General features: G+C 45.7%; 1 protein-coding gene across 1 annotated transcript in view; it reads left to right on the top strand.

Moving 5' to 3' along the window:
- LOC106604282 (disintegrin and metalloproteinase domain-containing protein 19) overlaps positions 1-12140 on the top strand; it is a gene marked incomplete at its 3' end in the record, with an annotated part of 50925 nt that overhangs the window by 23143 nt on the left and 15642 nt on the right. Inside the window, exons 4-7 of the mRNA XM_045719397.1 lie at positions 5628-5706; positions 5895-5971; positions 7040-7247; positions 9582-9647. Of these exons, the coding sequence (XP_045575353.1) occupies positions 5628-5706; positions 5895-5971; positions 7040-7247; positions 9582-9647 (430 nt within the window). The remainder of the gene's footprint in view (positions 1-5627; positions 5707-5894; positions 5972-7039; positions 7248-9581; positions 9648-12140) is intronic.

The following is a 12140-nucleotide window of genomic DNA, read 5'->3' as shown; positions in this document are numbered from 1 at the left end:
CCATACACTCTAACCACCCCACCATACACTCTAACCACCACCACCACCACCATACACTCTAACCACCACCACCACCATACACTCTAACCACCACCACCACCACCACCACCATACACTCTAACTACCACCACCACCATACACTCTAACCACCACCACCACCACCATACACTCTAACTACCACCACCACCATACACTCTAACCACCACCACCACCACCATACACTCTAACCACCACCACCACCATACACTCTAACCACCACCACCACCACCATACACTCTAACTACCACCACCACCATACACTCTAACCACCACCACCACCATACACTCTAACCACCACCACCACCATACACTCTAACCACCACCACCACCATACACTCTAACCACCACCACCACCACCATACACTCTAACAACCACCACCACCATACACTCTAACCACCACCACCACCACCATACACTCTAACCACCACCACCATACACTCTCACCACCACCACCACCATACACTCTAACAACCACCACCACCATACACTCTCACCACCACCACCATACACTCTAACCACCACCACCATACACTCTAACCACCACCACCACCACCACCATACACTCTCACCACCATCACCACCATACACTCTAACCACCACCACCATACATTCTAGCCACCACCACCACCATACACTCTAACCACCACCACCATACACTCTAACCACCACCATACACTCTAACCACCACCACCATACACTCTAACCACCACCACCACCATAGACTCTAACCACCGCCACCACCACCACCACCACCACCACCACCACCATACACTCTAACCACCACCACCATACACTCTAACCACCACCACCATACACTCTAACCACCACCATACACTCTAACCACCACCATACACTCTATCCACCACCACCATACACTCTAACCACCGCCACCACCGTAGACTCTAACCACCACCACCATCCACTCTGTTACTGTAGTGTCAGGATTCAGACCCATCACTGTGTCAGGCTGTAACCTCCCCTAGGACCATCACTGTGTCAGGCTGTAACCTCCCCTAGGACCATCACTGTGTCAGGCTGTAACCTCCCCTAGGACCATCACTGTGTCAGGCTGTAACCTCCCCTAGGACCATCACTGTGTCAGGCTGTAACCTCCCCTAGGACCATCACTGTGTCAGGCTGTAACCTCCCCTAGGACCATCACTGTGTCAGGCTGTAACCTCCCCTAGGACCATCACTGTGTCAGGCTGTAACCTCCCCTAGGACCATCACTGTGTCAGGCTGTAACCTCCCCTAGGACCATCACTGTGTCAGGCTGTAACCTCCCCTAGGACCATCACTGTGTCAGGCTGTAACCTCCCCTAGGACCATCACTGTGTCAGGCTGTAACATCCCCTAGGACCATCACTGTGTCTGGCTGTAACCTCCCCTAGGACCATCACTGTGTCAGGCTGTAACCTCCCCTAGGACCATCACTGTGTCAGGCTGTAACCTCCCCTAGGACCATCACTGTGTCAGGCTGTAACCTCCCCTAGGACCATCACTGTGTCAGGCTGTAACCTCCCCTAGGACCATCACTGTGTCTGGCTGTAACCTCCCATAGGACCATCACTGTGTCAGGCTGTAACCTCCCCTAGGACCATCACTGGGTCAGGCTGTAACATCCCCTAGGACCATCACTGTGTCAGGCTGTAACCTCCCCTAGGACCATCACTGTGTCAGGCTGTAACCTCCCCTAGAACCATCACTGTGTCAGGCTGTAACCTCCCTTAGGACCATCATTCTGTCAGGCTGTAACCTCCCCTAGGACCATCACTGTGTCAGGCTGTAACCTCCCCTAGAACCATCACTGTGTCAGGCTGTAACCTCCCCTAGGACCATCATTCTGTCAGGCTGTAACCTCCCATCAGGGCTGTCAACTCAGCACTACTCTGCACAATGACAGTTTACTGGAATTAGGATCACACAGAGAAAGAGAGAGGGAGAGGAGAGAGAATTTTGAGATAGAGGAGAAAGACAGAGAGAGGCAAATGAGAAAGAGAGCGCGAGAGAAAAAAAACAGCTCTTAAAACAGAGGTCAGAGGAGGAGGAGTAGGAGAGGGGGGAAAGATGAAAGGAGAAATAAGGAGGAAAGAGTGAGAAAGGTTTCAGACTCTTAATAAATCTCAAACATCACAGTCTACCGTTGCCCAGGGCAGGGTGATGTCATCCGGAAACAGTGTCACCTAATGATTATTAATGTATCACCTGTGCTGTTGGGGGCTGTGTGTGGCCGGGGCTGGAGGGGGGGTTTTATCTTAATATAGCCCTCTGAATGGTAGTCTGTTGGGGATGGAACCGGCCTTGTCTCCCCCCTCCCTTTAGGAGATTGGACTAATAGGCAGCCATTGTTTCAATGAGCTACTGTGCCCCAGGCTTCTGGTGGAGGGAGACAACAAATGCCCACTCATCCTCCTCCCCCCTCTTCCCCCTTCCTCCTTCCTCCTTTTTTTGTATTTTAGTGCACTTCCCCTCTAAGAAGTTGAAGGGTGAATGGGATTTAGTTGACCTTTTCATTTTTGTGGTTTTCGGCACATTTTGATGTTGAAAATGTTGATAGATGTAGATGTGATTAGAATGATGATGGTTGCCGATGGCTCTGTGTTTGGAACTGAAACTAGTCCTCAGTGAAACTACCATCCGACCAAGATAGAGGGATAGAGAGATGGATGGATAGAGAGTTTATGTCTATAGAGCATCTGTGTGTTTGTTGGTATGTCTATAGAGCATCTGTGTGTTTGTTGATATGTCTATAGAGCATCTGTGTGTTTGTTGATATGTCTATAGAGCATCTGTGTGTTTGTTGGTATGTTTATAGAGCATCTGTGTGTTTGTTGGTATGTCTATAGAGCATCTGTGTGTTTGTTGATATGTCTATAGAGCATCTGTGTGTTTGTTGATATGTCTATAGAGCATCTGTGTGTTTGTTGATATGTCTATAGAGCATCTGTGTGCTTGTTGGTATGTTTATAGAGCATCTGTGTGTGTTTGACAAGGCTGTAATTTACTCATAACTCTCTGAGTTTACCCAGGCTGACACTCCCAAGTCAGCATAAATCCATCCTCTTGCTCAGTTGTGCACCGGGACCTCCCACTCCTCCTTCTATTCTGGTTAGAGACAGTTTGCGCTGTTCTGTGAAGTGAGTAATACACAGCGTTGTACGAGATATTCCGTTTTTTGGCAATTTCTCGCATGGCATAGCCTTCATTTCTCAGAACAAGAATAGACTGGTGAGTTTCAGAAGAAATGTCTTCGTTTCTGGCCATTTTGAGCCTGTAATCAAACCCACAAATGCTGATGCTCCAGATACTCAACTAGTCTAAAGAAGGCCAGTTTTATTGCTTCTTAATCAGCACAACAGTTTTCAGCTGTGCTAACATCATTGCAAAAGGGTTTTCTAATGATCAATTAGTCTTTTAATATTATAAACTTGGATTAGCTAACACAACGTGCCATTGGAACACAGGAGTGATGGTTGCTGATAATGGGCCTCTGTACGCCTATGTAGATATTCCATTAAAAAAAATCGGACGTTTCCAGCTACAATAATTCTTTACAACATTAACAATGTCTACACTGTATTTCTGATCAATTTTATGTTATTTTAATGGACAAAAAATTAGCTTTTCTTTCAAAAACAAGGACATTTCTAAGTGACCCAAACGTTTGAACGGTAGTGTACAATATCTCTCTGCATCTCTCTGTATCTCTCTCTCTCTTTGTATCTCTCTCTCTCTCTCTCTCTCTCTCTCTCTCTCTCTCTCTCTCTGTCTCTCTCTCTCTCTCTCTCTCTGTTGCTCTCTGCCTGTTTCTCTCTGTCTCTCTCTGTGTCTCTCTGTATCTCTCTTTCTCTCTATTTTGGTATCTCTCTGTATCTCTCTCTGTATCTGTCTCTCTCTGTCTCTATCGCTATCTGTCTCTCTCTCTGTATCTCTCTCTCTGTATCTCTGTCTCTCTGTCTCTCAGTCTCTCTCTCTCTGTATCTCTCTCTGTATCTCTGTATCTCTCTCTGTATCTCTGTCTATCTCTGTATCTGTATCTCTCTATCTGTCTGTATCTCTATCTCTTTCTGTCTTTCTCTGTCTCTCTCTGTAATGCTTTGAGGCACTCTCTTTTCCTTTGTAGCTCAGAATGTCACCATGAATGTTTCATGAGCTGTGTACCACTGGAGAGGAATACAATACTTCTCTCACTCTTCCTCTTCCTCTTCCTCTCGCACTTTTCATCGCTCACTCTCGGTTTCTCTCTTCCTGTCTCACTCTCTCTATCACACTCCTCTAATGTTCTCTTTCCCTTTCCCTCTCTCTGTTCTCTTTCCCTTTCCCTCTCTCTGTTCTCTTTCCCTTTCCCTCTCTCTGTTCTCTTTCCCTTTCCCTCTCTCTGTTCTCTTTCCCTTTCCCTCTCTCTGTTCTCTTTCCCTTTCCCTCTCTCTGTTCCCTTTCCCTTTCCCTCTCTCTGTTCCCTTTCCCTCTCTCTGTTCTCTTTCCCTTTCCCTCTCTCTGTTCCCTTTCCCTTTCCCTCTCTCTGTTCTCTTTCCCTTTCCCTCTCTCTGTTCTCTTTCCCTTTCCCTCTCTCTGTTCTCTTTCCCTTTCCCTCTCTCTGTTCTCTTTCCCTCTTTCTGTTCTCTTTCCCTTTCCCTCTCTCTGTTCTCTTTCCCTTTCCCTCTCTCTGTTCTCTTTCCCTTTCCCTCTCTCTGTTCCCTTTCCCTCTCTCTGTTCTCTTTCCCTCTCTCTGTTCTCTTTCCCTCTCTCTGTTCTCTTTCCCTCTCTCTGTTCTCTTTCTCTTTCCCTCTCTCTGTTCTCTTTCCCTTTCCCTCTCTCTGTTCTCTTTCCCTTTCCCTCTCTCTGTTCCCTTTCCCTCTCTCTGTTCTCTTTCCCTTTCCCTTTCCCTCTCTCTGTTCTCTTTCCCTTTCCCTCTCTCTGTTCCCTTTCCCTCTCTCTGTTCTCTTTCCCTTTCCCTCTCTCTGTTCTCTTTCCCTCTCTCTGTTCTCTTTCCCTCTCTCTGTTCTCTTTCCCTCTCTCTGTTCTCTTTCCCTTTCCCTCTCTCTGTTCTCTTTCCCTTTCCCTCTCTCTGTTCTCTTTCCCTCTCTCTGTTCTCTTTCCCTTTCCCTCTCTCTGTTCTCTTTCCCTTTCCCTCTCTCTGTTCCCTTTCCCTCTCTCTGTTCTCTTTCCCTTTCCCTCTCTCTGTTCTCTTTCCCTTTCCCTCTCTCTGTTCTCTTTCCCTCTCTCTGTTCTCTTTCCCTTTCCCTCTCTCTGTTCTCTTTCCCTCTCTCTGTTCTCTTTCCCTTTCCCTCTCTCTGTTCTCTTTCCCTTTCCCTCTCTCTGTTCTCTTTCCCTTTCCCTCTCTCTGTTCCCTTTCCCTTTCCCTCTCTCTGTTCTCTTTCCCTTTCCCTCTCTCTGTTCTCTTTCCCTTTCCCTCTCTCTGTTCTCTTTCCCTTTCCCTCTCTCTGTTCTCTTTCCCTTTCCCTCTCTCTGTTCTCTCTGACTGAAGCACCCTGCTGCCCTTTGTTTTATGCTTACAGTGTATTCTGTTCACCAGCACTGTTTTCAGTGGGGTCATGTTCTCTCTCTTTCTTTCTGTATGTTCCAGGCAGTTATTGGCCCCCGGATATCAGGAGATATGGTACAGTCCCAGCGGTTCCCGCCAGACCTCCTATTCACCCAGCACTGTGAGTTCAATGGGATGTTCCAAAGCATCTAACAATAGGGGGCTATTCATGAAACCAGCCTATTTCTGGTTTGTGGATGTCCAATAGCTAAAGAGTTGACTGAGTCCAAGACAGGCTAACCAAGCTCTTAAATCTTAAAAAGAAAAGTGCATGATGTGAGTTTGTTTAACTCTCCTCTCATGTTGCAGGGCCACTGTTTCTACCATGGTGACGTCCAGGGTGTGGAGGGGTCCAGTGTAGCACTCAGCACCTGCTCAGGTCTCAGGTAAGCGTTTCCACTGGTAACCCTGCTGATGGAAGTGGTGATCACTAACTGCATGGAATAGGACAGCACTCCAACAGATGAATTCAGTTGATTTTAATGGCTATTCAGACATATATTTGTCACGCGGTCATTCTCAATCAATCACAATAGGAGAGCAGGCACTGTCAAAAGATGACGTATTTATTGACCATGCACTGACTGTTGAGATATGCAGGCCAGTGTGTTTCTAGGTCACTGGGTTCCATGTTAAGTCACTGAGGCTACAGCGGCATCAGGGACGGAGTTAGAGGTAGGGATCCAGACGTGCTGTTGTTTCCTTTCTGGGTTTACAGAGAAGGCAGTTATAGGAGAATAACAGACACATACATTGACAGAACATCTGCAGGAGGAGGAGTGCTCTCACACACACATCTGCATGAAAGGAATGGATGAATACATCTCCCTGCTATGTCCCATGGACAGAACTGCAAACGCAGCATAGAGCTCAGAGTGTGCAACGCATGCACGTATGCACACACACACAAGCAGCTGTAGAAAGCATCTGGAGAAGGGTCGCCCACGGTCCCTGGTATGATGCCTCTCCCTGATACAATCCTCACGGAGCCAGAACCTGCTATGTGCTGGGTGTCTATTGGGAGAAGCTTCAGCAGCATAGCCAATGGTACACAGCAGGAAGCCTACAGACCTACAGCACTATTATGTCCCAGCTGACTGAGTGGAAACATCAGAAATCCCCCTGAGGATCTCTCCTCCTCCTCCGTCATTCTCTCTCTCTCTGTCTGTCTCTCTCCTTCTTCTTTCTCTCTTTCTGCTCCATCCATCTGGTATCAGGATGTATATACAGAGTTCAACATACAGTCATGATGTAGTTGTCTAAGACCTGACATGTAAATCCCTGCTGCTTCTAGTTTTACATTCTGACATATCTAACTTCTCGCAATAGATATTTGATGGAGTTTTAAACACCGCTACGTTCCCCAGCTGTAATAGTTTTACTTAGTTAGGTAATATAAATATTTTATGTTTTCTAGCCTGGAACTGATGTGACCCAGATCTCTGTTTCCCTAGGGGACTGGTTACGGTGAACACCAGTGTCAGCTACCTGATAGAACCCCTGCCCGCTGTCACCATGGATACACAGCCTCCTCACGCCGTGTTCCGAGCCGAGAACCTCCGTTTGCCCAACGGAACCTGCGGGCAACACCATAGCAACCAGGGCCAGGGGGAGGGGCTGGGTGACCTCATCCAGGGAATGATGTCACCGTGGGGCGGAAGGGTGAGTGGAAGAGGGACAGATAGACTGGTTGGTGTCTGATTTGAGAACAACCACTATCTTCTTCAGATAATAGGGGGTGCTGCTTTGTATCAGTGAAATATCTTTGAAATATCAGCCATTTTAAGTCCCATGGAAAACAGGCATAACATATTATGAGTTGATAATAAAACCTTATAGAGGTACGGTGGGGGAATTAAGTATTTGATCCCCTGCTGATTTTGTACGTTTGCCCACTTACAAAGAAATGATCAGTCTATAATTTTAATGGTAGGTTTATTTGAACAGTGAGAGACAGAATAACAACAAAATAATCCAGAAAAACACATGTCAAAAATTTTATAAATAGATTTGCATTTTAATGAGGGAAATAAGTATTGGACCCCTCTGCAAAACATGACTTAGTACTTGGTGGCAAAACCCTTGCTGGCAATCACAGAGGTCAGACGTTTCTTGTAGTTGGCCACCAGGTTTGCACACATCTCAGGAGGGATTTTGTCCCACTCTTCTCCAAGTCATTAAGGTTTCGAGGCTGACGTTTGGCAACTCGAACCTTCAGCTCCCTCCACAGATTTTCTATGGGATTAAGGTCTGGAGACTGGCTAGGCCACTCCAGGACCTTAATGTGCTTCTTCTTGAGCCACTCCTTTGTTGCCTTGGCCGTGTTTTTTGGGTCAATATCATGCTGGAATACCCATCCACGACCCATTTTCAATGCCCTGGCTGAGGGAAGGAGGTTCTCACCCAAGATTTGACGGTACATGGCCCCGTCAAATGATGCGGTGAAGTTGTCCTGTCCCCTTAGCAGAAAAACACCCCCAAAGCATAATGTTTCCACCTCCATGTTTGACGGTGGAGATGGTGTTCTTGGGGTCATAGGCAGCATTCCTCCTCCTCCAAACACGGCGAGTTGAGTTGATGCCAAAGAGCTCCATTTTGGTCTCATCTGACCACAACACTTTCACCAGTTGTCCTCTGAATCATTCAGATGTTCATTGGCAAACTTTAGACGGGCATGTATACGTATTCTTGAGCAGGGGGACCTTGCGGCGCTGCAGGATTTCAGTCCTTCACGGCGTAGTGTGTTACCAATTATTTTCTTGGTGACTATGGTCCCAGCTGCCTTGAGATCATTGACAACATCCTCCCGTGTAGTTCTGGGCTGATTCCTCACCGTTCTCATGATCATTGCAACCCCACGAGGAGAGATCTTGAATGGAGCCCCAGGCCGAGGGATATTGACAGTTCTTTTGTGTTTCTTCCATTTGCGAATAATCGCACCAACTGTTGTCACCTTCTCACCAAGCTGCTTGGAGATGGTCTTGTAGCCCATTCCAGCCTTGTGTAGGTCTACAATCTTGTCCCTGACATCCTTGGAGAGCTCTTTGGTCTTGGCCATGGTGGAGAGTTTGGAATCTGATTGATTGCTTCTGTGGACAGGTGTCTTTTTACAGGTAACAAGCTGCGGTTAGGAGCACTCCCTTTAAGAGTGTGCTCCTAATCTCAGCTCGTTACCTGTATAAAAGACACCTGGGAGCTAGAAATCTTTCTGATTGAGAGGGGGTCAAATACTTATTTCCCTCATTAAAATGCAAATCAATTTATAACATTTTTGACATGCGTTTTTCTGGATATTTGTCACGAACTTCTTCATCATCCGATGATATAGCGAAATCGTCGTCTGAAAATGTGGACCAATATGCAGCAGAGTTGGTGTTCATTTTCTTAATTTATTAACGAACGTTGAACACGAAAAAACAAGAAAACAATATGCACGACAAATGACAGTTTTGCAGGCTATACATACGCAGTGCAAAAACAATCTCCCACAAATCACAAACACACCCTAATATATGGGACTCTCAATCAAAGGCAAAGAGAAAACACCTGCCTTCAATTGAGAGTCCCAACCCCCATAAATCAACCATAGAAACACAGACTACCTAGACTAGACATAGAATTACCTAAACATAGATCATAAACCAAAAAACCCGGAAATACTAAATCAAACGCCCTTTTCCCAAAACACCACCCTGAACCACATAAAACAAATACCCTCTGCCACGTCCTGACCAATCTACAATACCAATTAACCCTTATACTGGCCAGGACGTGACAATATTTTTGTTGTTATTCTGTCTCTCACTGTTCAAATTAACCTACCATTAAAATGATAGACTGATCCTTTCTTTATCAGTGGGCAAACGTAGAAAATCTGCAGGGGATCAAATTCTTTTTCCCCCACTGTACATGTGTGTGGCGCGCGCTCATAATAAGTAATAATGCACTGTAATAGTTGGCAATGAACTTCTCTACTATGTCCTGATATTTCTCCAGGAGCGTAGAGACGTGGGCCAGAGTATGAAGTATGTAGAGCTGCTGCTGGTAGCTGACCATGCTGAGGTAAGAGGCCAGACATTTTACATGGCCATTTATTCCAGTTAGTCAGTTGTATCGGTGAGAGGGTAGAAAGGATGCATGACCTCCATCTCCTCTTCTGACCTGTGACTCATACTCCAAGGAAAGACTGAACTAGAGACCATCCATCACTCTGTTACATCTCCCCCATCCCTTCATCTCTCTATCGTCATACTTCAACCACATCCTCCCCACTCCCCCTAATGAGACCTAACAGGGTCTGTTCTAATGAGACCTAACAGGGTCTGTTCTAATGAGATCTAACAGGGTCTGTTCTAATGAGATCTAACAGGGTCTGTTCTAATGAGATCTAACAGGGTCTGTTCTAATGAGACCTAACAGGGTCTGTTCTAATGAGACCTAACAGGGTCTGTTCTAATGAGACCTAACAGGGTCTGTTCTAATGAGACCTAACAGGGTCTGTTCTAATGAGACCTAACAGGGTCTGTTCTAATGAGACCTAACAGGGTCTGTTCTAATGAGACCTAACAGGGTCTGTTCTAATGAGACCTAACAGGGTCTGTTCTAATGAGACCTAACAGGGTCTGTTCTAATGAGACCTAACAGGGTCTGTTCTAATGAGACCTAACAGGGTCTGTTCTAATGAGACCTAACAGGGTCTGTTCTAATGAGACCTAACAGGGTCTGTTCTAATGAGATCTAACAGGGTCTGTTCTAATGAGACCTAACAGGGTCTGTTCTAATGAGATCTAACAGGGTCTGTTCTAATGAGATCTAACAGGGTCTGTTCTAATGAGACCTAACAGGGTCTGTTCTAATGAGATCTAACAGGGTCTGTTCTAATGAGATCTAACAGGGTCTGTTCTAATGAGACCTAACAGGGTCTGTTCTAATGAGACCTAACAGGGTCTGTTCTAATGAGACCTAACAGGGTCTGTTCTAATGAGACCTAACAGGGTCTGTTCTAATGAGACCTAACAGGGTCTGTTCTAATGAGACCTAACAGGGTCTGTTCTAATGAGACCTAACAGGGTCTGTTCTAATGAGATCTAACAGGGTCTGTTCTAATGAGACCTAACAGGGTCTGTTCTAATGAGACCTAACAGGGTCTGTTCTAATGAGACCTAACAGGGTCTGTTCTAATGAGACCTAACAGGGTCTGTTCTAATGAGATCTAACAGGGTCTGTTCTAATGAGACCTAACAGGGTCTGTTCTAATGAGATCTAACAGGGTCTGTTCTAATGAGATCTAACAGGGTCTGTTCTAATGAGACCTAACAGGGTCTGTTCTAATGAGATCTAACAGGGTCTGTTCTAATGAGACCTAACAGGGTCTGTTCTAATGAGATCTAACAGGGTCTGTTCTAATGAGACCTAACAGGGTCTGTTCTAATGAGATCTAACAGGGTCTGTTCTAATGAGACCTAACAGGGTCTGTTCTAATGAGACCTAACAGGGTCTGTTCTAATGAGACCTAACAGGGTCTGTTCTAATGAGACCTAACAGGGTCTGTTCTAATGAGATCTAACAGGGTCTGTTCTAATGAGATCTAACAGGGTCTGTTCTAATGAGATCTAACAGGGTCTGTTCTAATGAGACCTAACAGGGTCTGTTCTAATGAGACCTAACAGGGTCTGTTCTAATGAGACCTAACAGGGTCTGTTCTAATGAGACCTAACAGGGTCTGTTCTAATGAGACCTAACAGGATCTGTTCTAATGAGACCTAACAGGGTCTGTTCTAATGAGATCTAACAGGGTCTGTTCTAATGAGACCTAACAGGGTCTGTTCTAATGAGACCTAACAGGGTCTGTTCTAATGAGATCTAACAGGGTCTGTTCTAATGAGATCTAACAGGGTCTGTTCTAATGAGATCTAACAGGGTCTGTTCTAATGAGATCTAACAGGGTCTGTTCTAATGAGATCTAACAGGGTCTGTTCTAGTGAGATCTAACAGGGTCTGTTCTAATGAGACCTAACAGGGTCTGTTCTAATGAGACCTAACAGGGTCTGTTCTAATGACACCTAACAGGGTCTGTTCTAATGAGACCTAACAGGGTCTGTTCTAATGAGACCTAACAGGGTCTGTTCTAATGAGACCTAACAGGGTCTGTTCTAATGAGATCTAACAGGGTCTGTTCTAATGAGATCTAACAGGGTCTGTTCTAATGAGATCTAACAGGGTCTGTTCTAATGAGATCTAACAGGGTCTGTTCTAATGAGACCTAACAGGGTCTGTTCTAATGAGACCTAACAGGGTCTGTTCTAATGAGATCTAACAGGGTCTGTTCTAATGAGATCTAACAGGGTCTGTTCTAATGAGATCTAACAGGGTCTGTTCTAATGAGATCTAACAGGGTCTGTTCTAATGAGATCTAACAGGGTCTGTTCTAATGAGATCTAACAGGGTCTGTTCTAATGAGATCTAACAGGGTCTGTTCTAATGAGATCTAACAGGGTCTGTTCTAATGAGATCTAACAGGGTCTGTTCTAATGAGACCTAACAGGGTCTGTTCTA

This window comes from Salmo salar, chromosome ssa05, assembly GCF_905237065.1.
Source record: "Salmo salar chromosome ssa05, Ssal_v3.1, whole genome shotgun sequence".
Taxonomy (NCBI): Eukaryota; Metazoa; Chordata; class Actinopteri; order Salmoniformes; family Salmonidae; genus Salmo; species Salmo salar.
The sequence above is the reverse complement of the archived record's forward strand: the minus strand, read 5'-3'. Positions and strand labels throughout refer to the sequence as shown.